The sequence below is a fragment of the Cnephaeus nilssonii genome, assembly GCF_951640355.1.
Source record: "Cnephaeus nilssonii genome assembly, chromosome: 12".
In the NCBI taxonomy this organism is placed as follows: Eukaryota; Metazoa; Chordata; class Mammalia; order Chiroptera; family Vespertilionidae; genus Cnephaeus; species Cnephaeus nilssonii.
In genome coordinates this window covers 3,057,129-3,079,555 of record NC_137083.1, presented here as the reverse complement: position 1 = coordinate 3,079,555, position 22,427 = coordinate 3,057,129, and the positions used below count along the sequence as shown (strand labels likewise).

The window sequence follows — 22,427 nt, the reverse complement described above, 5'->3', positions numbered from 1 at the left end:
TTACTGATTCTGAGACCAGGGCGCCATTCAGATGGGATTGTTTGGCTTTTCTACCCAAGTGTTTAAACGTCGTTTTCGGGGTGTGGAGGGAGGACCCGTGGCCTGGAGAGGGAACCGGGACCCCAGGGAACCTGGCGAAGTGCCTGAGCCCGGCACCGGGGAGCCCAGGCCCAGGCAGGAGGAACCCCGTCTCCGTCCAGACCCTCCGCTCTCGGGAACCTGTCTCCTCACCGTTAGAGTTACTTGGACAAGATGTGGCCCCGAAGCAACATTTCTTCCGGCCTCAGCCCCTCGCAGGGAGCTGCAGCTGGAGAGAGGGGGCAGGGGGAGGGGAGTGGGGCTGGAGAGAGGGGGCAGGCGGAGGGGAGCGGGGATGGAGAGAGGGGGCAGGGGGAGGGGAGCGGGGATGGAGAGAGGGGGCAGGGGGAGGGGAGCGGGGATGGAGAGAGGGGGCAGGGGGAGGGGAGTGGGGATGGAGAGAGGGGGCAGGGGGAGGGGAGTGGGGATGGAGAGAGGGGGCAGGCGGAGGGGAGCGGGGATGGAGAGAGGGGGCAGGGGGAGGGGAGCGGGGATGGAGAGAGGGGGCAGGGGGAGGGGAGCGGGGATGGAGAGAGGGGGCAGGGGGAGGGGAGTGGGGATGGAGAGAGGGGGCAGGGGGAGGGGAGCGGGCTGGTGCGTTTGCCTTGAGGTTGGGATCTTTCTCTTTTAGAATATAGTTTTATTGATTTCAGAGAGGAAGGGAGAGAGAGAGAGAGAGAGAGAGAGAGAGAGAGAGAGAGAGAAACATCAATGATGAGAGAGAATCATGGATCGGCTGCCTCCTGCCCGCCCCCTGTTGGGGATTCAGCCCATAACCTGGGCCTGTGCCCTTGGCCGGAATCGAACCCGGCCGGCGCTCTGTCCACTGAGCCACACCAGCCAGGGCTCCTTCGGCACTTTGGTGGGTCAGTAGTGAAGTGTCTGAAATGAGACATGCTACGGAAGAGTTCCCCCCACAGGAGTCCCTGGTGGGGGAGGGGGAGCCGTCCAGAAGTGCGGGGGTGGTGGTGACAGGGCCGCGGGCATTAGTCACCCTGAGCAGCATGGGGGGATCTCCACGACACTCGGTTCACTTGGGGGACTCAGGAAGCAGACCGGTGGCCACGGCACCCCTCGGGGCTCTGCGGAGCCGGAGCCGGAGCCACTCGGAGGGAATCTGGGAAGGAGCGCGTTCAGGAGGGGTGAACAGTGTGAAATGACCGTAGAATCCAAGCGCTTGCGTCAGAGGGCACCGCCCACAGCACGGCGCCCGGAGGGACCCCCAGCTGAGGGACGCGGGTCCTGATCCCACTCCCACACGGGACCTCCAGGCAGTCAGCTGCGACCAGGCCGCTGGGGTGTGGGCGGCGATAGGGAGGGAGGGTCGGGGATGGGGGGGGAGGGTGGGTTGGGAACTTCCTACTTTCTGCCCCATTTTGCAGTGTCTCAACCCGACAGTGCTCTAAAAATAAAGTTTATTAATGAACTTTAAGAAGTCATCAGGAAAGAACACCTACAGGTCAGACAGGATCAATAACGAGTATGGACATGGCAGCCAAGAATGCAGGGTTATTCGTACAGGTAACTAGAGAACACAGACAACAATGAACGGCGTACACCTAGCTGCTCAGCACTCGTCGCACAGCCCACGAGCCCTGCTCGCACGTGTAAACGTGGCCCCGGAGGCGGGCGTCTCCCTGGTACAGAGACCGCCCTCCCCTCTCCCCACACGCAGGCTAAAAGCGTACGGGCCTGCGCGGAGGCTACTGCTGGTTTCGGAAGCAAGTTCCTGCTCTGGCCGGCTACTCCGTTGCCACCTCTAACCCGAGGGTCCCCGTTTGTGGGAGATTCTATTACACAGCAAGATTATTTCGTAGCCAAATTAGGTGGAAAGGCTTTCTATAAAAAAAAAAAGTAAATGCATGTAAAGGTACCGCCAGGCGATGGGGGCGGAGGGGGGGGGTGGTCAGAGGCCTTCAGAGCGGACAGCCCGGTGCCCTGTGCCTGTCCCAGCGGAGCGAGAAGCCAGGCGCACTGCTCGTTTTCATCCCAGATGCAGTGTGTGGACAGGATGTACGTGTTCCTGAAGCACGGACCCTCGTTTCGATAGAAGCCATCCAGCGGCTCAGGTGGTCCTGTGGTGGCCAAGGGCGGCTGCCTCCCGCACGCCCCTCCTGCACGCCGCCGGCGGGCCGCACCGGCGGCAGAAGGGCCCACTGTCTCTATGCCTCCCCTCGGGAGAGACAGCGACTTGTTGTTCCACTTCTGCACTCATGGTGAGTCTCCCATGGGCCCTGACCCGGATCACACCCGAAACCCTGGTATAGAGGGACGGCACTCCCACCCACCGAGCCGCCGCCAGGGCTCCGGGGCTCAGCCTGGGTCAGGCGGTGAGAACGCGTGTTGTCTAACAGGCCTGGGAGCCCGGCCGGCGCTCCATTCCCGGGCAGGGCACATGCCAGGCTGTGGGCTCCATCCCCACTGTGGGGCGGGCAGGAGGCAGCCGACCCATGATTCTCCCTCATCATGGATGTTTTTCTCTCTCTCTCTCTCTCTCTCCCTCCCCCTTCCTCTCTGAAATCAATAACAATTTATTTTAAAAAAACATGCCTTACAAAGTTCAGTGCTACATAAGAGGCTAATATTCCTCCAAAAAGTTACAAAAATAGACATCCATGGAAAGTCCTGTGTGCGTGTCTGAGTACAGAGGTGTATGCCCCCCCTGCAGGCGTGGCGGGGGGGGGGGGGGGGAGGCAGGCTTCCTGACGGGTTAGGTTGACAGCCCCAGGCGAGGGAACACACGGGAGAATCACTTCCGGAAAATCACAGCCTTCATTAGGCGAACCCGGCAGCTAGGGTTCACGCAGGAGGGTGGAAATCCCGAGGAGCGAGCGCTCGAACCTCTGCGGGTTGGTTACGTTACAGAGTGAACTCTGTCCATGACAAAAACACGGGGAGCTCACGGCTGCACGTGCCGGCCGCCGCTCCTCCCCCGTCACCGCGACCTTGGACTGTGACTGTGGCTCCCGGTGGGAGTGAAGACCCACCGAGTCACTCACGTTCTGTGGCGAATGGACCACCAAGGTGGTTCCGTGGCAATGGCTTCACACGCAGATGCTTAGCAATGCGGTGCGGCCGTCTCCCCCGTCACTCTCTGATTTCTGGGGGGACGCCACCTCCCCAGTGGGGAGCCCGGGGTGATGCCGGGGACTCCCAGGCTTAAAGGGGCAGTGTGGGGGGGGCGGGGCTGGCTCAGCGGGCCCGCTGGCAGGTGCAGGTGGGGCTCCCTCTGCCCGGAGCACACTCTCCCACCTGGTGCCTCCCTCGGGCCTCCCCTGCTCACCTTCAGCCTCCGGCCTCCTGGGGGCACCACCCCCCCGCCCCGCCCAGGGCTGCGTTTGCCCCCTTGCTCTGAGTCGGTGTCTGCGGGACCATTGCCTTTGCTCGGTTGTGAATTTCTTGGAACCAGGGATCCTGTTTTATGGCTTTTTGCACCGTCAGCACCTTTGCTGGGCTGGCCGAGGCCTCAGTGATGGCACCAACTTGAATAGAGCTTCTATTTCCATGGAAACAAATGTTTTTGGTAACAAAACGGCGGGGCCCTGACCCACCTGAGAGTCACTGAATCTTTCAAAAGCGAGAGGACAGCTTTGCACGTGTGTGTGAGTGTGTGAGTGTGTGAGAGTGTGTGTGTGTGTGTGTGTGTGAGTGTGTGTGTGTGTGAGTGTGTGAGAGTGTGTGTGTGTGTGTGTGTGTGTGTGAGTGTGTGTGTGTGTGTGTGAGTGTGTGTGTGTGTGTGTGTGTGTGTGGCTGAGCACAGCCCGGGGCCAGGGAGGCGGGGGATGCTTCTCCTGGGGCTCGGTGGGCGGTGGGTGTGGCTACGAGTGTGTACCGCACTGGGGAGCCCACCTCGAACAGGTCGGGGTGTAGGGGTGCCCCACCTAGCTGGGCCCTCCGATGATAGAGACTTTCTTTTAAGAAGGGAAAACATTTCTTCTCCTCCTCCACCTGCAGATGCTGCGAAGGCATTATCGTCAACTTCGAACGCAGGCCTTCACATTTACCACCTGAATCCCCCCCTCCACCCCATCATCCCTCCCAGCCGGGAGGCGGCAGTGCGAGCTGTGAGGGTGCTGCGTCCTCTGTTCACAGGGGCGGGGGCTTCCCCAGAGAGGAGAGCAAAGTACCTTCGAGTAAAAGGAGAAGGGAAGGAAGGAGGAAGGGTTTTCTATGGGAGCCTAAGCGGATCTTTTTTGGGGGAGACTCAGCGAGTCTCCAGCCCAGCTTCCTCTCCGCAGCCTCCGGATCTGCGCTCTCCCCGACCCCCCAAGGCCGGACGGACTTCCTCTGAGCCTGGGACCTGGGGGACATGCACTTGTCGGAAGGGAACGTTTGCCTCTTCATTAAAGGCTTCTGGTCCGAATGCTGCTGACTCGCCTGGGAGCCAGTCTGGCCTGCTGGCTGTGCCGTCTCCTCGCTGACGGGGAAACCGTCTCGGGTTCCGGCAGGAATGGAATGGAAAACAAACAAGGAAGTCTTAAGGCTTGTCACGGGAAGACACCGGTCAAGGGATGGAGAGGGAGGACCGCGGATACACGGACAGAAAAGCGAGTCCGAGGAGGAATCTGCCTCGGGTTCTTCCTGCCCAGGAAGGGTTCAAAGTGGCTCATCCTCTCGTACCTGCCACGCCGGGACGCCGGGACGCCGGGACGCCAGGATGCCGTACCGAGTACCGTCAGCTGCTGGGGTCAGGGAGGGCGCATGTGACCCTGGGGTGGGGAGAGCCCGGGGCAGAGCCGATGGTCCATGGTCCGTGTCAGCTGCCGGCTGGCCTTGCTCGTGGCCCCAGGGGGGCCCCATCTACTAGGGCAGCGCGAGCTACGGACGGTCAGGCCTCCTCCTCATCAGAGAAGCCCATTCGGAACCGAACCAGTACCGACCATGGAAACCGCCCGGGTCCCCGAGCAGTACACGCCCCATGTGGGGGCAGCTCTTTTCTTTCCGAAGAGACCTCATTGCCAGGCGCGCGTCGGCCCCGGGACAACGTTCCTTCCTGGGTGCCTTCAGCGGAGCCTCAGAGTGTGAGGACGGAGGGACGCCCCGCAACTTGCCAGCGCTCATCGGAGCAGGGGCGCTGCCTGGCCGAAGGGGGGCCGATCAGGCGATCTAAGAAGATCCTTGGATCCGGCCAAACCAGTCCGGGGCGGGGGCAGGAGTGGTGGGGCACGGCGGGTGGCTGGCCGGCCTGGGCGCTGCGTGGCCGGTCCCGGGGGCGGCAGGCTGGCCTTGCGGCTGTGGCCACCTCCTCGGTCACGCGCCGATGGACTCGCTGCTTGGCAGGCCCACCCGCAGGGCGTCTGCGTGCTGGGCCGTGGGCCCCGGGAAGAGGCCGTTGGCCTTGGCCTCCTTGGGCAGGAAGTCCTGCTGGTAGTCGGGGTTGTCCAGGCTGATTTGGTGGCTGCCGTTCTGCGCCCAGCGGGCAGGGCCGTCGGGGGCCCCGTGGACGCCGGAAGGGCGGGCGGTGTTGAGATACTCGGGGTTGCCCACGGCGCTGCTGGGCGGGTTCTGGTAGTGCGGGTCCCGGCCGGGAGCGGGGGTCAGGGGCTGGTTGTGGTAGACGGGGTTCTGCACTGAGCCCGCCGGCCTCTTGGGGACCGACTGGTTCATGTATTCTGAACGGGAAGAAAGCAGAGGCCGTCAGCAGCCCCTGCGGGCGGGCGGGTGGGCTCCCTCCCTGGCTTCCTCTGACCCCGTGAGCATCCCCAGGGGGCGGGTGACGGGGCGGGTGATGGGGCGGTCTTCCTGCCGACGGGGCGGTCTTCCTGCCGCTCCAACAGGCTGTGCCCGTTCTGTGCCCCCAGAGCAGCGGGCACCCCTGCCTCCCGCCCCCTGAGAGCTCGTGGAGGACACCTGCCTCCGGGGGGTGCAGGCAGGTGGGGGTGTCTGGGGTAAAGCTTAGATCAGAAAAGTGCATGTTCACAGGCCGAGCATGGAGCCAGGAGAGAAAGAGGGGATTGAATCTGTCCCCCCTCCCCCGCACACACACATGCACACACATGCAATGCTCACACTCTCTCTTGCACACTTTCACACGCACAATGCTCATACATACACTCACATACATACACATTCACTCACACACATAATGCTCACACTTACACATGCATACACTCACACACAATGCTCACACACACTCACATACATACACACTCACACACACATACACACACTCACACATACAATGCTCACACTCTTACACATGCACATATGCACACACACTTACATACACACTCACACACACATACACACACTCACACATACAATGCTCACACTCTTACACATGCACATATGCACACACACTTACACACTCACACACAATGCTCGCACTCTTACACATGCACATATGTGCACACACACTCACACACAATGCTCACACTCTTACACATGCACACACACTCACATACACACACACAATGGTCTCTCTCTTACACACTTTCACACACACAATGCTCACACACACTCACACACATCCCCTCACAAACTCTCACACACTCTCTCACATACACACAAACACACTCACACTCTCACATACATACACTCTCTCACATACTCACACTCACACACACTCACATACATACACACATCCTCGCACTCTCTCACACACGTATGTGTGAGCTGTTTGCTCCACAGCCTGGAACACCTGCAGATTCATTGTAAACACTGAGCTCCGACACCCCCTGCCCACGCCCCGGGCTCGGGGGAGATGGCGGGCCTCGCTGGGTCTGGCTGTGCGCATCTGCCTCTCACTCCCCCCGCTGTGCCTGCCCATTTGCCCCCGTGTCTGCCCCTGGGTCTGCCTGAAGGACGCCCGGCCGGGGCTGGGGCTGAGGCTGCCAAGCGTGCGTGCCCAGGACGGCCACTCACCTGGCGCGGGCAGGAAGGCGTCGCTGAGGTTGTCCTCGGTCAGGGCGCCGGTGGGGTCCGAGCTGTACCGCTGCAGGAAGCTGTCTTCCTTGATGGGGCAGCTCTGCGGGGGGAGGGGGGGAGGCGGGGTCACGGGAGCCGCGCAGACCTCCGGGCGGCCCAAGAGTCTGCGTTCCTAACACGCTCCAGGGTCCCCACGCTGCTGGCCCAGACCTGGGCGGGCGGCAGGCCCGGCACCGCCATCCAGCGGGCCGTCACCCAGCGGGCCGTCACCCAGCGGGCCGTCACCCAGCGGGCCGTCCACCCAGCGGGCCGTGCACCCAGCGGGCTGTCCACCCAGCGGGCCGTCCACCCAGCGGGCCGTCACCCAGCGGGCCGTCCACCCAGCGGGCCGTCACCCAGCGGGCCATCCACCCGGCGGGCCGTCTGCCAGGGCAGCCGCGGCCTCTGACCTGCGCTCCTCCTGCGCGGCCTCTAGCCACGTGTGTGAGCAACTGAGCCTTAAACTGCACTTGGTCTTAATGGACATTTCCATGTAAGCAGTCACACGTGGCTAGTGGCTCCCCAGTGGCAAGTGGGGTCCAGATCCAGGCTGCATGCCACCGATCCTCGGCACCCCAGGGGGCTGGGTGCTCCCCGAGGGATCCGCTTCCTCGGTCCGGGCAGGGCCCCCGCTTTGCGTCTGTCACCAGCTGCCCGGTGATGCTGAGGCTGCTGGTCTGGCAGCCACGACGGAGCAGCACGGCAGTGACAGCTCACGCGGGCGTCGGGGCAGGGGGCAGGGGCCGAGGGGAGAAGCGTGGGGCGGGAGGACCAGGGATGTCCGGGTTAACCTGGGCATTTCCCGGGTTTCATAGCGCAGTGCCCAGGGTGCCACTGAGCCCCGTTCACTAGGGCGCCATACGCACCCCGTTTCTATCGATGCAGGTCACGGCGGAGTTGTTGCTGGTGGCACTCTGGAAGAGAATGGAGGAGTTTATGGGACGCTCATACGTTCTCCCCCACCTCCCCGAATGCACCCGGTGCGCCCTCTCCTCTTGACCCCTGAGCTGCAGGAACACTAGTCCTGCTGCTGACTTAGTTCTGTCCCCCAGCGAACCTGAGAAAACTACCATCCCGGGGTCCCGACGCCATCAAAAGCGTGAACACGCTGAACTCATTCTTTCTGACTTTGGCTGTGTCCCTTGGTTAAACGCACTTCGTCGTCTCTCGGTGAGTTCCACCGGATGGGCATCCAGTCCCTCCGACCGGGAGAGAGCAGGAGTGGCGGCTCTTACCAGGGAGCTGAGCAGGGGCGTGCGGGAGGTGGCGGGGCTGTGGAAGAATCCCTGCTGGGGGATCAGGTACTCGTCCGCGTCCACCACGTCCTCCATGTCCTCCTCGTCCATCAGCGCGCGGTAGAAGTTGGAGTCCGTGGGGCTGGGCAAGTTCATCCTCTCGTCGCCCTGGGTGGGTGGGTGGGGGGGGATTGGAGGCCGTGAGGAAGGTCCAGGGGGAGGGCATCCCTTGTTGGCTCCCGGGGTCTAGGAGTCCATTGCTGGCAGGCGATGTGCTTGCCGGGTGAGTCACAGTAAAATCGCCCTGGTTCTCTTCCGTGGGGCGGCTTTCTCCCTCCCCAGGCCGGGAATTAAAACATTCAGTGATGGCTCAGTGGTTGAGCATCGACCTGTGAACCAGGTCACAGTTCAATTCCCAGTCAGGGCACATGCCTGGGTTGCGGGCTCGATCCTCAGTGGGGAGCGTGCAGGAGGCAGCCGATCAATGATTCTCTCTCATTATTGATGTTCCTATCTCTCTCTCTCTCCCTTCGTCTCTGAAATCACTAAAAGAGAAACATGCAAATTGACCATCACTTCACAACATCCACCAGCCAATTGGGACTGAGTAGGCAAATTAACCTGACAAAGATGGTGGCAGCCCCGCCCCCCGGCCGCTCCGGGCCTCTGGGCAGCACGCATGCAGGCACGGAGCGGGTGGGCAGGGCGGGACACCTGCTATGAGGGGGAGGGCGGGGGGCAGAGGGAGGTACAGGAGCGGCGCTCTGGCTGCCAGCAGCCAGCCCTGCCCCCTGCCCCCACCTACCCCCAGTTCCCCATTCACCATCGAAGCCTGGGCCCGAGAGGTTGGCCGTTTCGCCCGCTCGCCGGCCTGGGGGACGGGGCTGGCACAGGGCGGAGCCTTGGACACGGATGCGGGTTATAGGGACTGAGGTCCGGTACCTGGATGACGAGGTAGCGCTGGGGGTCTCGGGCCATTTTGGAGAATTCACTGATCAACTCGCGGAACTTGGGGCGACTGTCCGCATCTATCATCCAGCCTGGAGGAGGGAGGAGGGAACGGGGCCCAGTGAGAACCCCAACAACAACCCCCAGGACGGCATCGCTCAAGGGCAGGCTTACGGGGAGGCCCGCCCGACAAGCAAGTGCTGCGGAAACCTACTCCCGTGACGGACCTTCCGGTCTTGGCAAACGGTGCTGACGCGGTCAAAGTCAGACACGTGTGTGTATTGTGTCCTCAGACATGTATGTATAGTGTGTCCCCGGTAACAGACATGTATGAATCGGAGCGACGTGACATCTCTGATGGGCCCGCCTGCTCCTTCGAGGCCAGCACCGCGGCGTGACCCTGGGGGGACCCCTGGGAGCTGCTCTGACTGTGGGCGCCCCGTGGCCAAGCCCCCAGGTCCTCACTCCACGTGCCCCTCGCCTACAGCCACTCGGCAGTCTTGCCAACTGGAAAGCAGAGCCCGTGCAGGGGAACTTGGGGACTTTCTGTAAGAACCCGGGGGTCTGGGAAGTCTCCGCCCTGGTGTCCTCATGTGCCCGTGGGCAGGGCGGGGGCAGAGGACACCCCTGTTCCCAGGCTGGTGGCCTTGCTTACAGGACCCCGGCCAATCCGGATCGACGAGCTGCAGGAGCAGCCGGGACTGGCCGCCCTCCTGCCTCCGGGCCGCACATTTACTTCCTACCAGCGGGACGTCAGGCTATTTTTAGGCCAGACTGCCGGTGACCTCAGATCCCAGCTTCCTCGGCCCCCAAACAAGGAGGTTAAAAATAGATGACCCCGCGGCTGGAGTTCAAGAGGCATCAATGTTTACATCGATGCTGCTCCCCGGTCCCCCCCCTCCCCCCGCCGTTTCTTTCTGGGTAAATGCTCAGCACACGGCCACGTCACCCTCGGGGCCGCTGAGCCTGGGATTCTGCAGCCATAACAGCGGGAACCGGGCACTCACACCCTGGCCCGGGCTCAGGTGTTTACTTGCTACCTTGCCGTCAGACCGCACGTAAATCCACGCCTGGAAAGATCGGAATCAGGGCAGGCATGCTGACTCTACCAGCCTCGTGCGGTTCTCATGACCAGTCCCTCCGGTCACTCACTCCCACACGGGGCGGGCCCGTCCCTGGAGCCACTCAGGACAGGGGGCGTGGGCGTCGTGGCTCACGGGCGACTTTGATTTTGTTTACTTGCTCGCGGCCACGGGCAGATGCCGGGCCCCAGGGCTCGGTGAGTCAGGCTCGGCCTCCGGAGGAATGTCCGAGGGGCTGACGGACGGGTGTCCCTGGACTTGACTGCCCGCTGCCAAGACCGGGGCGGCATTCTCTGGGGAGCTGAGGGCTCCGCTGTCTGGCTGCGGCAGCAGCGCCCTCCCAGGAGCAGCTGCGCGAGGCGGCCCGGCGGTCACTCACACTTGACCATGATCATGTAGACGTCGATGGTGCATATGGGCGGCTGCGGGAGGCGCTCTCCTTTCTCCAGGACGGTCGAGATCTCACTGGCCGGGATCCCGTCGTAGGGCTTGGACCCGAAGGTCATCAACTCCCACACGGTGACCCCTGCGAGGACGAAGGTGCCGCTTTATGAGTCAGTGACCCCCAACGCCTTGTCCTCGGTCATCACTATCGATACCGTTTCTTATGCTTAGAAACCTGTGTGTCTGTGGTCCTGGGCAATGAGCTCGTGCTGGGAGCCTCAGTGTACCGCTCTGTAAAGTGGGGTGATGACAGTGTCTGTCTAGGCCAGGGGTCCTCAAACTTTTTAAACAGGGGGCCAGTTCACTGTCCCTCAGACCGTTGGAGGGCCGGACTATAGTTTAAAAAAAACTATGAACAAATTCCTATGCACACTGCACATATCTTATTTTGAAGTAAAAAAACAAAACGGCAAAAACACCCGCATGTGGCCTGCGGGCGGTAGTTTGAGGACGCCTGGTCTAGGATGTTATGAGGGGCCAATAACATAACATAACTGAAATGTTCAGACAACGCCAGGCAAAGAGCGAGCGGCCAGCAAATGTTAAACTTTAGTGACAACCGCCGAGACACCCCGGCCACGTGAGTAAATGTCAGTCTGTTCTCGGGCAGGAGGGGCCGAGCAGACGGCGCCCCGAGCAGCTTGGAGGAGGACACACGGGCTTGCGACAAGGTTACACGCTGGGAGTTTTAATAAAAGAAAAACTAGAGGGTAAGAGATCAACCAAAGGACTTGTAAGCATGCATATTAGCATAACTGATGGACAGACACTGGGTGGTGAGGCTTGACCTGGGGGGCGGGAGTGGCAGGGGGTCAATCGGGGAAAAAGGAGACATATGTAATACTTTAAATAATAAAAAGAATATATATATATATATATATATATATATATATATATATATACACACACACCATATTTTCCGGCGTATAAGACGACTTTTTAACCCAGGAAAATCTTCTCAAAAGTTGGGGGTCGACTTATACGCCGGAAAGTATGGTATATCTTATATAATAAAGAGTTAATATGCAAATTGACTCTCACGCCCTCACACAAGATGGCCGCCCCCATGTGGTCAAAGATGGCTGCCACAAGATGGCCGGCAGGGGAGGGTAGTTGTGGGCAACAGGCCAGCAGGGGAGGGCAGTTTGGGGGGGACCAGGCCAGCAGGGGAGGGCAGTTGGGGGGGACCAGGCCTGCAGGGGAGGGTAGTTGGGGACAACCGGGCCAGCAGGGGAGCAGTTAGGCATCGATCAGGTTGGCAGGGGAGTGGTTAGGGGTGATCAGGCAGGCAGGCAGCTGAGTGGTTGGGAGCCAGCAGTCTCGGATTGTGAGAGGGATCCCAGATTGGAGAGGGTGCAGGCTGGGCTGAGGGACAACCCCCAACCCAGAGCACGAATTTCATGCACCAGGCCTCTAGTCCTTGCCTGCACAGTGAGCTGCCCGCTGCTTCCACAGCTGGGGACAGGTGACAAGTTACAAGTCCCCCCCCCCCCGCCCCAGTAGTGTGTAGCCCTTCAGCAGCTGGCTGGGTGGCAGGGGAGGCGGAGGGGGGGGTGTCACTGTGGTGAGCACCGCAGCACAGCCCTCTGGGAAAATGCCTGAGTGACACTCTGCTCAGACAGCCCTTGATGCAAAGGCAAGGTGGCCAGAAGGTGGAAGGCGAGATGGGACTGCTGTGGAGGGGGGGGGCGGGCAAGCAAGCCTGGGGTCCTGATGACTCTGGAAGCAAAAGCGAGCCCCCTCTTCTTACCGCCTCCCAAAGACACCTCCTCACGGTGCCTGTCTGCCGAGCCACGCCCCCCGGGACCACGCCCCCCAAGACCACGCTCGCCACCATTCCCTCCCCAGCCCCAGCCCCTGGGTGAGTCCCTCACCAAACCTCCTTTCTCTACGGAAACTCTGCCCCGGGGAAACCTCACTTGCGACCTCCCTTCAGTTCACTTCAAATGCACGCAAGAGGTGGAGTTCAGTCTGATTTTGCAGATGCAGGCATTTCCCAAGTTCAAGTCCCCCCCCACCGCCCCCGGCCCGTTACCCCCGGGACAAGCTCCCTGGCAGCGGTGGCATTCAGTGTGGGTGTGGACTCCACTGCCCGCGTCACACTTTCTTAGTGTCCCTGACAGCAGGGGTGGCACTGCGGTCAGCCCGTCCCAGGAGGAAACACCCGGATGGGGAGCACATGGTGCGGCTCAGGAGCGACCGGAGCGGCTCAGCCCGGGACAAGGTCGCCGACGGCCTCGGGGTTCCGGCCGGACTCACCGTAGCTCCAGACGTCGCTCTGGTGGGTGTAAATCCGGTGCAGGATGGATTCCAGGGCCATCCACTTGATGGGCACCTGCGGACACCAGAGATAGGGCGATGAGACGACCCCGGCCTCCCCCTGCTGAAGCCAGGCCGTCACGCCGGGACAGGTGACGGGGGAGGAGCGTGGGGAGGCCAGCCCCCATCCCACCCCACCCCCAGGCCCAGGGCTCTGCCAGAAGGAGGGGCAGGTTGCCCATCGGCTGAGAGGAGGGCTGCTCTGGGTCTGGGCCCCGTGGTCCTATCCACCCCGTGCCGATGGGGTTTGCTGGGGCCATGCAGGCCGGAGAGAGACGTACGAGGGTCCCGCTGACCCAGAGCATTCTGAAGGCCTCCCTGCTGGGGAGAGCCCCCCGGGGAGCCCCCCGACCTGTCAGAGGAGGGCGCCCAGCGTGTGTCAGAGAGACCTCGGGGCTCTGACATGTTCTCACAGCCGCATGCCACCAACCCAGCGGTGACCCCTCCCAGCTGCCTGCTGAGGGAGCGCTCTCCTGCAGGGGCCGGGACCTGACCTCGGCAGACCCGGAGATGGAGCCGGACTCACGTGACTGCTTTCCGCTCTCCACCAGAAACATCCTTGCTCACCCCCCAGCAAACCCTGCCCCCGAGACCCCGGCTGGCACGGGCAGAAGACCCCAGCCAGACCCAGGTGTGGGCGGCAGCCGCTGTACGTCCCCCGGCACGGCCCGAGAACGCCCCACGTCCGACAGCCAGTGGACCGAGGGCCGTCGCCGCGGGCCCCCAGCAGCTCCGCACCTTGCCGCCCTCCGCGTGGTACTCCTTCTCCTCGGCGCCCAGCAGCTTGGCCAGCCCGAAGTCCGTGATCTTGACGTGCTGCGGCGTCTTCACCAGCACGTTCCTGGCGGCCAGGTCCCGGTGCACCAGGCGCCGCTCCTCCAGGTAGTTCATGCCCTGAGACAGGCACGCGGTGAGTGACGCGGGGGACTCAGTGACCCCTCCCCGCCCCGGCTGGCGTCTCATTCCCACGCGGACCACGCGGAGGACAGCCCCGAGCAGGAGCCTGCCCTCTGGCCCAGACCTGGCTGCTGGGGGGGCGGGGGGCCGGCCAGCAGGATGCGCTCCCAGCGCCGGGCACCTCCCAGACTCACCGCCAACGCAGATCTGTCCATCTGCCCCCCTCTCTGTCATTTCATTTATTTTTTTTACAGAATAGCTTATTTAGTTATTTGTTGAGAGAGAGGAAGGGAGGAGAGAGAAACATGGATGTGAGAGTCCAACATGGATGGGCCAGCTCCTGCACGCCCCCTACTGGGGACCAAGCCCACAATACAGGCCTGTGCCCTGACGGGGAATCGAACCCCAAACCTCCTGGTGCACCTGATGACGCCCAACCGAGCCACACCAGCCAGGGCTCTTTCACGTGTTTTTTTAAAAAAATATATTTTACTGATTTTTTACAGAGAGGAAGGGAGAGGGATAGAGAGTTAGAAATATCGATGAGAGAGAAACATTGATCAGCTGCCTCCTGCACACCTCCCACTGGGGATGTGCCTGCAACCAAGGTACATGCCCTTGATAGGAATCGCACCTGGGACCTTTCAGTCTGCAGGCTGACGCTCTATCCACTGAGCCAAACCGGTCAGGGCTCTCACGTGTTTTACATGAAAACCACGTGGCTATTGAATTTGCTTCTACAAGCTCTCCCCGCCCCCGTCCCCCCGCGACCCCCCCTCCTCCCCCCCCCCCCCCCCCCGCCGCCTCTGGAACCCTGTGGTGGTCAAGTCCCTGTTGTAAGAGAGTAAGAAACAGCTGAGGAGCACCTGGTCCCTGTCACTGTGCAAACCCAGTAAATGAACTGAGCTGGGCCGCCCCGCTCCGCCCCGCCCCACGCCGAGGCCTTTAAAGGGCGAGCAACCGGGGTGAGCTGAGCTGTGTTCTCGGGAGCGGGAGCCAGAGCCGGCCGGGGAAGGGAGGGAAGGGCGGCTCATCGGCGGAGGAGTCTGAATCCCAGACAATTCTGGGACCAGGAGATTAGACCCGTTTGAACTTAGATCACACGCTATCCCTCGGTCTGAGTCCCACACTCTGAGGCTCCGGGGAGGCCACTCCGAGCCCAGCAGGGCTACGGTTTAACCAGCCACCGACAACGATAAGAGCCGCGGCCGTGCTGGCGAGCTCAGAACCGTGTGGAGACGCCCGGAGGGATCGCAGGGCCGCGGGGCCTCTGGGGACCTCGCTTCCTGCCTCGGGAGCCTCGCCTCCATGCCGTCAGCGTGTTTGTTTTGTGAATGACTGCGGGCCGGCTGGGCTGCGCTCTGCCATATGGAGGTTCCAGGGGCTCTGCCGGGCGGCCCAGACCTCACACAGGAGGGGCCCCGGGCCAGGGCCCGCGAGGGGTGGGTTTTCCCGGCGGGGTGGCTGCGGGGGACATTTACAGGCTGTGTTCCCAGGGCTGCCGCCTCCCACAGCCCCGGGGAGGGGCCCAGAGGGAGATACCCCCCACGTGGAAGTCCGGGCACGCACTGACATGTGGACACGGATGTGGCGGGAAGAGGACGTGGACGGCTCAGCAGATCCTCTGGGGGAGCGGGGCCCATCGTGCGGCCTCCCCACCGCTGACCCGGCCCTAGGAGGAGGCGGGACGCTGTAGGACGTCTGACTCCAGAGCGAGATCGTGTGGCACTGCCATCGACGGTGGGGACGGGACGCTTGCTCGCTGGCCTGTGGGCTCTGCCCTGAGCCGAGGGGCCCGTGCGGGCGATGAGCGTGGATCTGGGAGCAAGGCCGCCTGGCGTCCAATCCCCAGTTTGCTACTTGCTAGCTTGAGCCTTGGCAAGTTCAACACCCCCTGCCTCAGTTTCCCCACGGTGAAGGGCACGTGGAAAATGAATCCTTTGAACTAAATGACTTTTTGGAAGCCGGTCCTCATTCAGTTTTATCTCACAGCCGGAGCTAAGCAGGCTGCTGCGTACGAAGCTGTGGTCAGAGGATGGCGGCCGGACCGAAGCCTCTTCCTGCGGCCCTCACCCCCGCCCCCGCCCCCGCCTCCGCCCTCGCCCTCCCGAGCGCTCTCCTCACATCTCAGGCTGCTCCCGGCGACCTACGCTTCTCTCAGTTGTCTGAAAACGCGACTCTCTGAGCTCTTTTTATAAAAACTGATTTTTAGAGAGAGACCAAGAGAGAGAGACACCGCTCTGCTGTTCGCTTGCTCATGCACTCATCGGCTGATTTTCGTCTGTGCCCTGACCAGGGGTCAGACCCGCAGCCTCGGTGCATTGGGGTGGCGCTCTAACCGACGGAGCCACCCAGCCGGGCTGTGAGGTCTTGGGCTGGGTCAGGTGATGAGGACGCGCTGCTGTCTAAAGGCTTAGGAGCCTGGCCCCCAAGGCTCAGTGATTGGGTGTCGACCTATGAACCAGGAGGTCACGGTCCGATTCCCTGTCAGGGCACAGGCCCGGTTTGGGGGCTCCATCCCCAGTGAGGGGTGTGCAGGAGGCAGCCGATCAGTGATTCTCTCTTATCGTGGATGTTTCTATCTCTCCCCCTCTCCCTTCCTCTCTGACATCAATAAAAACCTATTTAAAACATGGAAGGGTTGGGAAAATGCTGGTTTCACCACAGCCCGACGGCTCCTCTCCTGCCCGGCTCTGCAGTGGGAGAGGGCCCCCCGGGGCAGCGTGCGCAGCCGCGATGCCCGGGCTGCAGGGACGGACGCTTTGGGATGAGAAGGCTGTAGAGGTGACGGTGCCACGCGGTCCATGTCGGGGTTCACCAGCTGGCTCACAGAGCCAGAAAGAGGGGGCGCGCTCTCCGAAGCCACCACGTGACCGCCCGTCAGAGACAGCCACCCGCGGCCTCGTGGGCCAGGCGTTCAGGAAACGCTGGCCTCCCGGACGGGGGGAGGGGGAGGTGAGGTCTGTGAGTCCTGAGCCCGAGACTTTGGTCTGGAGAACAGAAGCCATTTCCACGCCTGCAGCAAGCGGGGGCTTCCTTCTGCCCCCCCCCGCACCCCCACCCCCGCCCTCGCCATTCCTATTATTGTGAAATGATTACTTTTCCTTTCGCCCGGGCGATACAATTTTATCTGCCGTCTTGGCAGTTTAGCCGGGACAATAAACCGCCTTCCCGGCAGTATGGAGAGTTTCCCAGGCCAGCCCAGCCCGGTCCCAGCCAATCCCGCCGCGCCCGGGCCGCGGGTTTAGGCTCTGAGATTTGTACAAAGAAAATGGTTTGATCCTTAGATAAATAGTCCCTAACCCCGAGCAAATGTCTCTCTTCTCGGCCGAGGAAACCATTTCCTCCCCCTCCCCCGCGTCCCCCTTCCCCCGCCACGCCCCCGACAGACGCGGGTCCCGCCGGCTCCTGGAACACAGCGTCCCTTGTGAATTGGAAAGCGAATGTGTCACAGGAGGACAGCTCACAGCCGCTGGTGGAAGGACTTCAACGCCAAGTACAGCCACACAGCGCAGGAGGCAGGGCGGCGGGTTTAAATGCGGTGGATGCCCTGCTGGTGTGGCTCACTGGATAGAGCGTCAGCCGTGGACTGAAGGGTCCCGGGTTCCATCCCCGGTCAGGGCACAGGCCCGGGTTGCGGGCTGGATCCCCAGTAGGGGGCGTGCAGGAGGTAGCGGCGCAATGACTCTCTCTCATCATCGATGTTGCTCTCTCCCCCGTCCCTTCCTCTCGGAAATCACTAGAAATCTATCTGAGAAAAGACAGCCGGGCGACCCGATGCCCAGCGTGCAGTGGGACAGGCGGGACTGGAGGCGGAAGACAGTTCAGTTTCATCCCCAAGAACATGGGGCTCCCACTCGCGGCCGCAGGTCCCAGGAGAGGAGGGCCGGCCGCCTGCCCCGCGCCCCCTCCCGGGCACGTGCCCTCCGACTGACCTTGGCGATCTGCACACACCAGTTGAGCAGGTACTGGGAGCCGATGTTGTCCTTGTGCTCGCGCACGTAGTCCAGGAGGCAGCCGAAGGGCATGAGCTGCGTGACGAGCTGGACCGTGGAGGTCAGGCAGATGCCCAGCAGGCGGCACACGTGGGGGTTGTCCACGCTGGCCATCACGTAGGCTTCCTGCGTGGACGAGAGGCGAGGAGGGCGTCGGGCGTGCTCCGGCGGGGGCGGAGGGAGAGGCGGGCAGGCCCTCCCCGGGTCAAAGGGCAGACACGGTGTGGCGGGGACGAGCTAGCCCGGGAGGGGGTCATCTCTGCAGGGTCTCGGATGGATCGGGCTGTGAATGACTAGGCGCCCCCTGGGGGCACGGAGGGACCCCCCTTTGCAGGGCGCCCCAGGTTGCAGAGACCTGATGTCCCCAGCCTGGCACTGCCAAGCTCTTCACGAAAGACCTCTGCCTCGACGCTAAGGAGGCTGCGGTCTAAGATGTCAGCGGGCGGAGGGACCCGGAGAGCATCAGCCGGGGCGAAATAAGCCAGTCAGAGAAGGACAAGGACCCCGTGGTCTCGCTCATCTGTCAGTCTCGTGGACCAAATGAACTGATGAAAAATAGACCCAGAGACACAGACGCATGGACAGACTGTGGAACCTCAGAGGGAAGGTGGGGAGGCGGGGGGGGGGGGGCGGGGGGAGGAAGAGATCAGCCGATGAACTTGTGCGCAAATATGCGTAACCGGGGACACAGACAGTGTGGGGGGGGGAGGAGGGCCTGGGGGGTGATTGGAGCGGCTGGGAGAGGTCAGTGGGGAAAAGGGGGCCATATGTAATACTTTCAAGAGTAAAGATAAAAAATTAAAAAATAATAAAATGTCGTCAGGGTTCCCACCCCCCGATAGGGACTCGCCCACGGAAGCTGAGCCCTCGCTGCAGGTGGCCGGCCAGGTGTGAGGCGGCAGGGCCAGCAGGTGGCCGGGGAGGGGGGCCCTGAGTCCCCGCTGTGGTCCCGGGGCCACCTCTGCGGAGGGGAGCCAAAGACCCCTGCCAGGGGGCCGTCGGAGGCTGAGAAAGGCATGGCAGGCGTGAAATCTACGGCGAGGCCGGCTCATTGTAAGCAGGGCGGTCTGCGCTGCCCTCGCCGGAGTCTCGGACGGGAAACCGCGCCGCTCTGCACCCGCTCTGCACCCGCGGCCGTGTCCCCTCGGCCGCCGGGTGCCAGGCAGGGGCCTTTGGGGGCACAGACGGGAGCAGAGACTCTGTGAACCGCGGCTTCCTCGGACGGAGGGGCTGTTTATTTACGACCCTGCACACAACGGGGCCTCTCTCTGTCTGCGTGATTTCCACCATAAATCCTCCCTCTTTTCCTCTAACATACAAAGCGGGGGGCTCTTCACTGGGGACCACAGGGCCCGCGGGGGAAGCTCAGCGGCGCCTTTGTCCCTCTCAGCGGCTCCGGGGGGAGGAGGGGCAGCCGGGCGCTCCCTGGGAAGTGAAGGCACCTGGGCTGCTGGGCGTGGGAGGTGGAGACAGGAGACGAAGGTGGGGGGCCTGCCCCTCCCCCGGCCTCACCTTCCAGCCCCGCCTCCCACGCCCCTCTGGTCCCCCTGCCCTGTTCTGTCAGCCCTCCCTCAGCACCCCCCTGCCAGGCCCTCACCCCCCGTCCCCCAGCTGACTCCTCCCCAGACCCCCAGTCCGAGTCCGAGCTCGCTTCTCCTGGATCTCACCACTGGTCCCGGGGGGACGGCTGGGCACAGCCTGGGAACTTTCTGTGAGAGATGCAGGGAGGCGGGCCCAGCCGTCGGCCTGTCTGTCGGAACAAGAGCTTCAGGCACTCATGGTGATAGGCACTTGGGTATTCGTGTGATTTTGAAAAATCTTCCCTAGTAGGCTCTCTGAGGAAAGGGCTGCAGGTCAGCTCTGGCACACGCCAGAGCCCCCAGTACACGCCAGAGCCCGTGGTACACACCAGAGCCCCCAGTACACGCCAGAGCCCCCAGTACACGCCCAGAGCTCCCCGTACATGCCCACAGCTCCCTGTACGCCCCAGAGCTTCCAGTACATGCCCAGAGCTCCCTGTACACGCCCAGAGCTCCCTGTACACGCCCAGAGCTTCCTGTACACGCCCAGAGCTCCCTGTATACGCCCAGAGCTTCCTGTACACGCCCAGAGCTCCCTGTACACGCCCAGAGCTCCTGATACACGCCCAGAGCTCCCTGTACACGCCCAGAGCTCCTGATACACGCCCAGAGCTCCCTGTACACGCCCAGAGCTCCTGATACACGCCCAGAGCTCCTGATACACGCCCAGAGCTCCCTGTACACGCCCAGAGCTCCTGATACACGCCCAGAGCTCCCTGTACACGCCCAGAGCTCCCTATACACGCCCAGAGCTCCCTGTCCACACCAGAACTCCCTGTCCACGCCCAGAGCTCCCTGTACACGCCCAGAGCTCCCTGTACACGCCCAGAGCTCCCCGCACTGGACCCACTGCCAAGCGCTGATTATTTATTGCTCCCCTGCCCCCTCCCCCGCCCATGTGCTCCTGCTGACTCAGCAGTGTGGTCAGCACTTGGCGGGTGAGCCCGGATCTTTCCTCCTTCCTTCATTCCAGTGCAGCCGGCCCTCCATGCAGGCTCAGAGCTGCCTCGGAAATGCCAGGGCTGCACGGCACCGAAATCACTCGAAGCCGAAATGCAAAGCAGAGCAGCGACCCCCGACGTCTCCGAACCACGGGACTCTCGCGGGGAGGCCTTCCTGGAGGCGAGGCGCGGCCGCTGCTTTAAGGAGCGCTCGCGGGTCTCTTCCCGCACCTCCTACCCGGCAGGCCGCGTGCACGTGCGGACCCGGCCCATCCCCAGCCCTCACCTCGGGGAGGCCAGCCACAGGGAGCCAGAGCTGCGGAGCCTGCGCCCCTCCTTCCCAGCCATTTGTGTCTAAAAGGGAATGAGGCGCCGGGAGGCGAACCGCCCACCCGAGACCACCGTCCCCGGGCGCGAGTGGCCCACGGCGGGCGGGTCTCGGGCCGGGCCGGCTGCAGGCCCGCCGGAGAGCCCCGGGCGCGGCGCACACACCGCAGATCTGCTCTGCATCCCCTTTCCCGGCCCGCCCTCCACTTAGGCTGGAAAGTCCACGGGAAAATGAACAGGCCCGCGGCTGCCAAAGCACAGCTCACTCTCCCCCGCGTCTGGGAACCGGTACAACCACAACACGGAGGCAGGCCGGCCGGCCCCCGGCGGCCCCTGCGCTCGGGCTCGGGGGGATCTGGACACATGTTGTCCTCATTTCGAGGAGAAAAACCCGCGCCCAGCACCGGAGCGGCCGCCTGGGGCGGGGCCAGGAGGACCTGACCGGCCCCAGTGAGGATCGGGGAGCAGCTCGGCGGGGGTGTCGGCCACACAGAGCCTGGAGCCCCGCCAGGTTCCGGTCCCATTACAATCGGATGGACAACAGAACCAGGTCACCCCTCCCGCCCCCTCCCCCGCCCCCCCCAAGGCACCATGGGGACGCTGTCGGGTCACGTGTCCTTCTCAGTGTGCGCACAAGCGAGTGAGCTTTGTTCTGTGCTGTTTTGGAGTCTCAGAGGCACAGGGTGACCCGCGGCGAGCACGCCTGGCATTCCACAACCACCCCGTTTCCGCCCCGCCCCACCCGGCAGGCAGAGCCCGCACCCGGAGCCCCCAGGACAGGGGCCGGTCACGTGGCCGGGGTGTCTCCGAGGCCTGGCGACCTTGAAAGCCTGTTACTTTGTCCAGTTGCCAAAATGCTTTTTCGGATCCTCCCTTCTTGCCTGCGTTCCCATCGCGCTAAGCTCTGGGAAAAGAGTCCACCCCCTCAACCTCCTTCCGCAGAGCCATCTCCCCTGAGGAGGAAGGAGTAGGTGCCCGCACCTGGCGGCGTGGCGCAGGGGTGGGGCGCCGACCTAGGAACCAGGAGGTCAGGGTTCAATTCCTGGTCGGGGCACAGGCCCGGGTGGTGGGCTCCATCCCCACTGTGGGGCGTGCAGGAGGCAGCCGAACAGTGATTCTCTCTCATCATGGATGTTCCTCTCTCTCGTTCCCTCTCCCGTCCTCTCTGACATCAATAAAAACATATTAAAAACAAAACAAAATGAAGAGTAGGATCCCTGCGTGCGGCCCGCCGACCGAGTTGGACATGCTCGATGTACACGCTCCCACGAGCGTTCGCAAGAAGGTGCTCGGCCCCAGGGGGCTCTATCTGCTATTTCTCTGTCCCCCAAAAGCACATTTCCTCCAATTTCAGGGGCTCTGGGGGCCCTTTCCAGTGAACCCTGCTTCCTTCCCAAAGCAGCGCTACTGGCTCCCAGCGCCCTCCCTCTGCCTGGGAGATCCGGCTGAAATTCGCGCTTCAGCGTCATTTTGTGGGACCACGAGGACGTCCTGAAGGAGCGGGTGATGAGCGAAGGGCATGCTGCGGGGAGGTCTCCTCAGCGGCAGAGGCGCCGGGTGGCGGGGGCAGCCGTCACGAACGTCTCGTCCCCTCCGTTCCTCCTGGTCCCGCTAACGGGAGCGGACACCCTGCTGATGGGACTTCATGCTGATCTGTGAACCGTGATGGCGAGAG

The 22,427-nt window shown here is 62.7% G+C and overlaps 1 protein-coding gene across 1 annotated transcript in view; it reads right to left on the bottom strand.

Annotated features, from left to right (window-relative positions):
• Nucleotides 1–1,476: 1,476 nt before the first annotated feature.
• EGFR (epidermal growth factor receptor) overlaps nucleotides 1,477–22,427 on the bottom strand; it is a 119,786-nt gene continuing 98,835 nt past the window's right edge. Inside the window, exons 20-28 of the mRNA XM_079785579.1 lie at nucleotides 17,845–18,030; nucleotides 13,751–13,906; nucleotides 12,953–13,028; nucleotides 10,629–10,775; nucleotides 9,162–9,259; nucleotides 8,220–8,387; nucleotides 7,851–7,898; nucleotides 6,943–7,045; nucleotides 1,477–5,690 (exon numbers count right to left, since the gene is read on the bottom strand). Of these exons, the coding sequence (XP_079641705.1) occupies nucleotides 5,329–5,690; nucleotides 6,943–7,045; nucleotides 7,851–7,898; nucleotides 8,220–8,387; nucleotides 9,162–9,259; nucleotides 10,629–10,775; nucleotides 12,953–13,028; nucleotides 13,751–13,906; nucleotides 17,845–18,030 (1,344 nt within the window). The 3' untranslated portion in view covers nucleotides 1,477–5,328. The remainder of the gene's footprint in view (nucleotides 5,691–6,942; nucleotides 7,046–7,850; nucleotides 7,899–8,219; nucleotides 8,388–9,161; nucleotides 9,260–10,628; nucleotides 10,776–12,952; nucleotides 13,029–13,750; nucleotides 13,907–17,844; nucleotides 18,031–22,427) is intronic.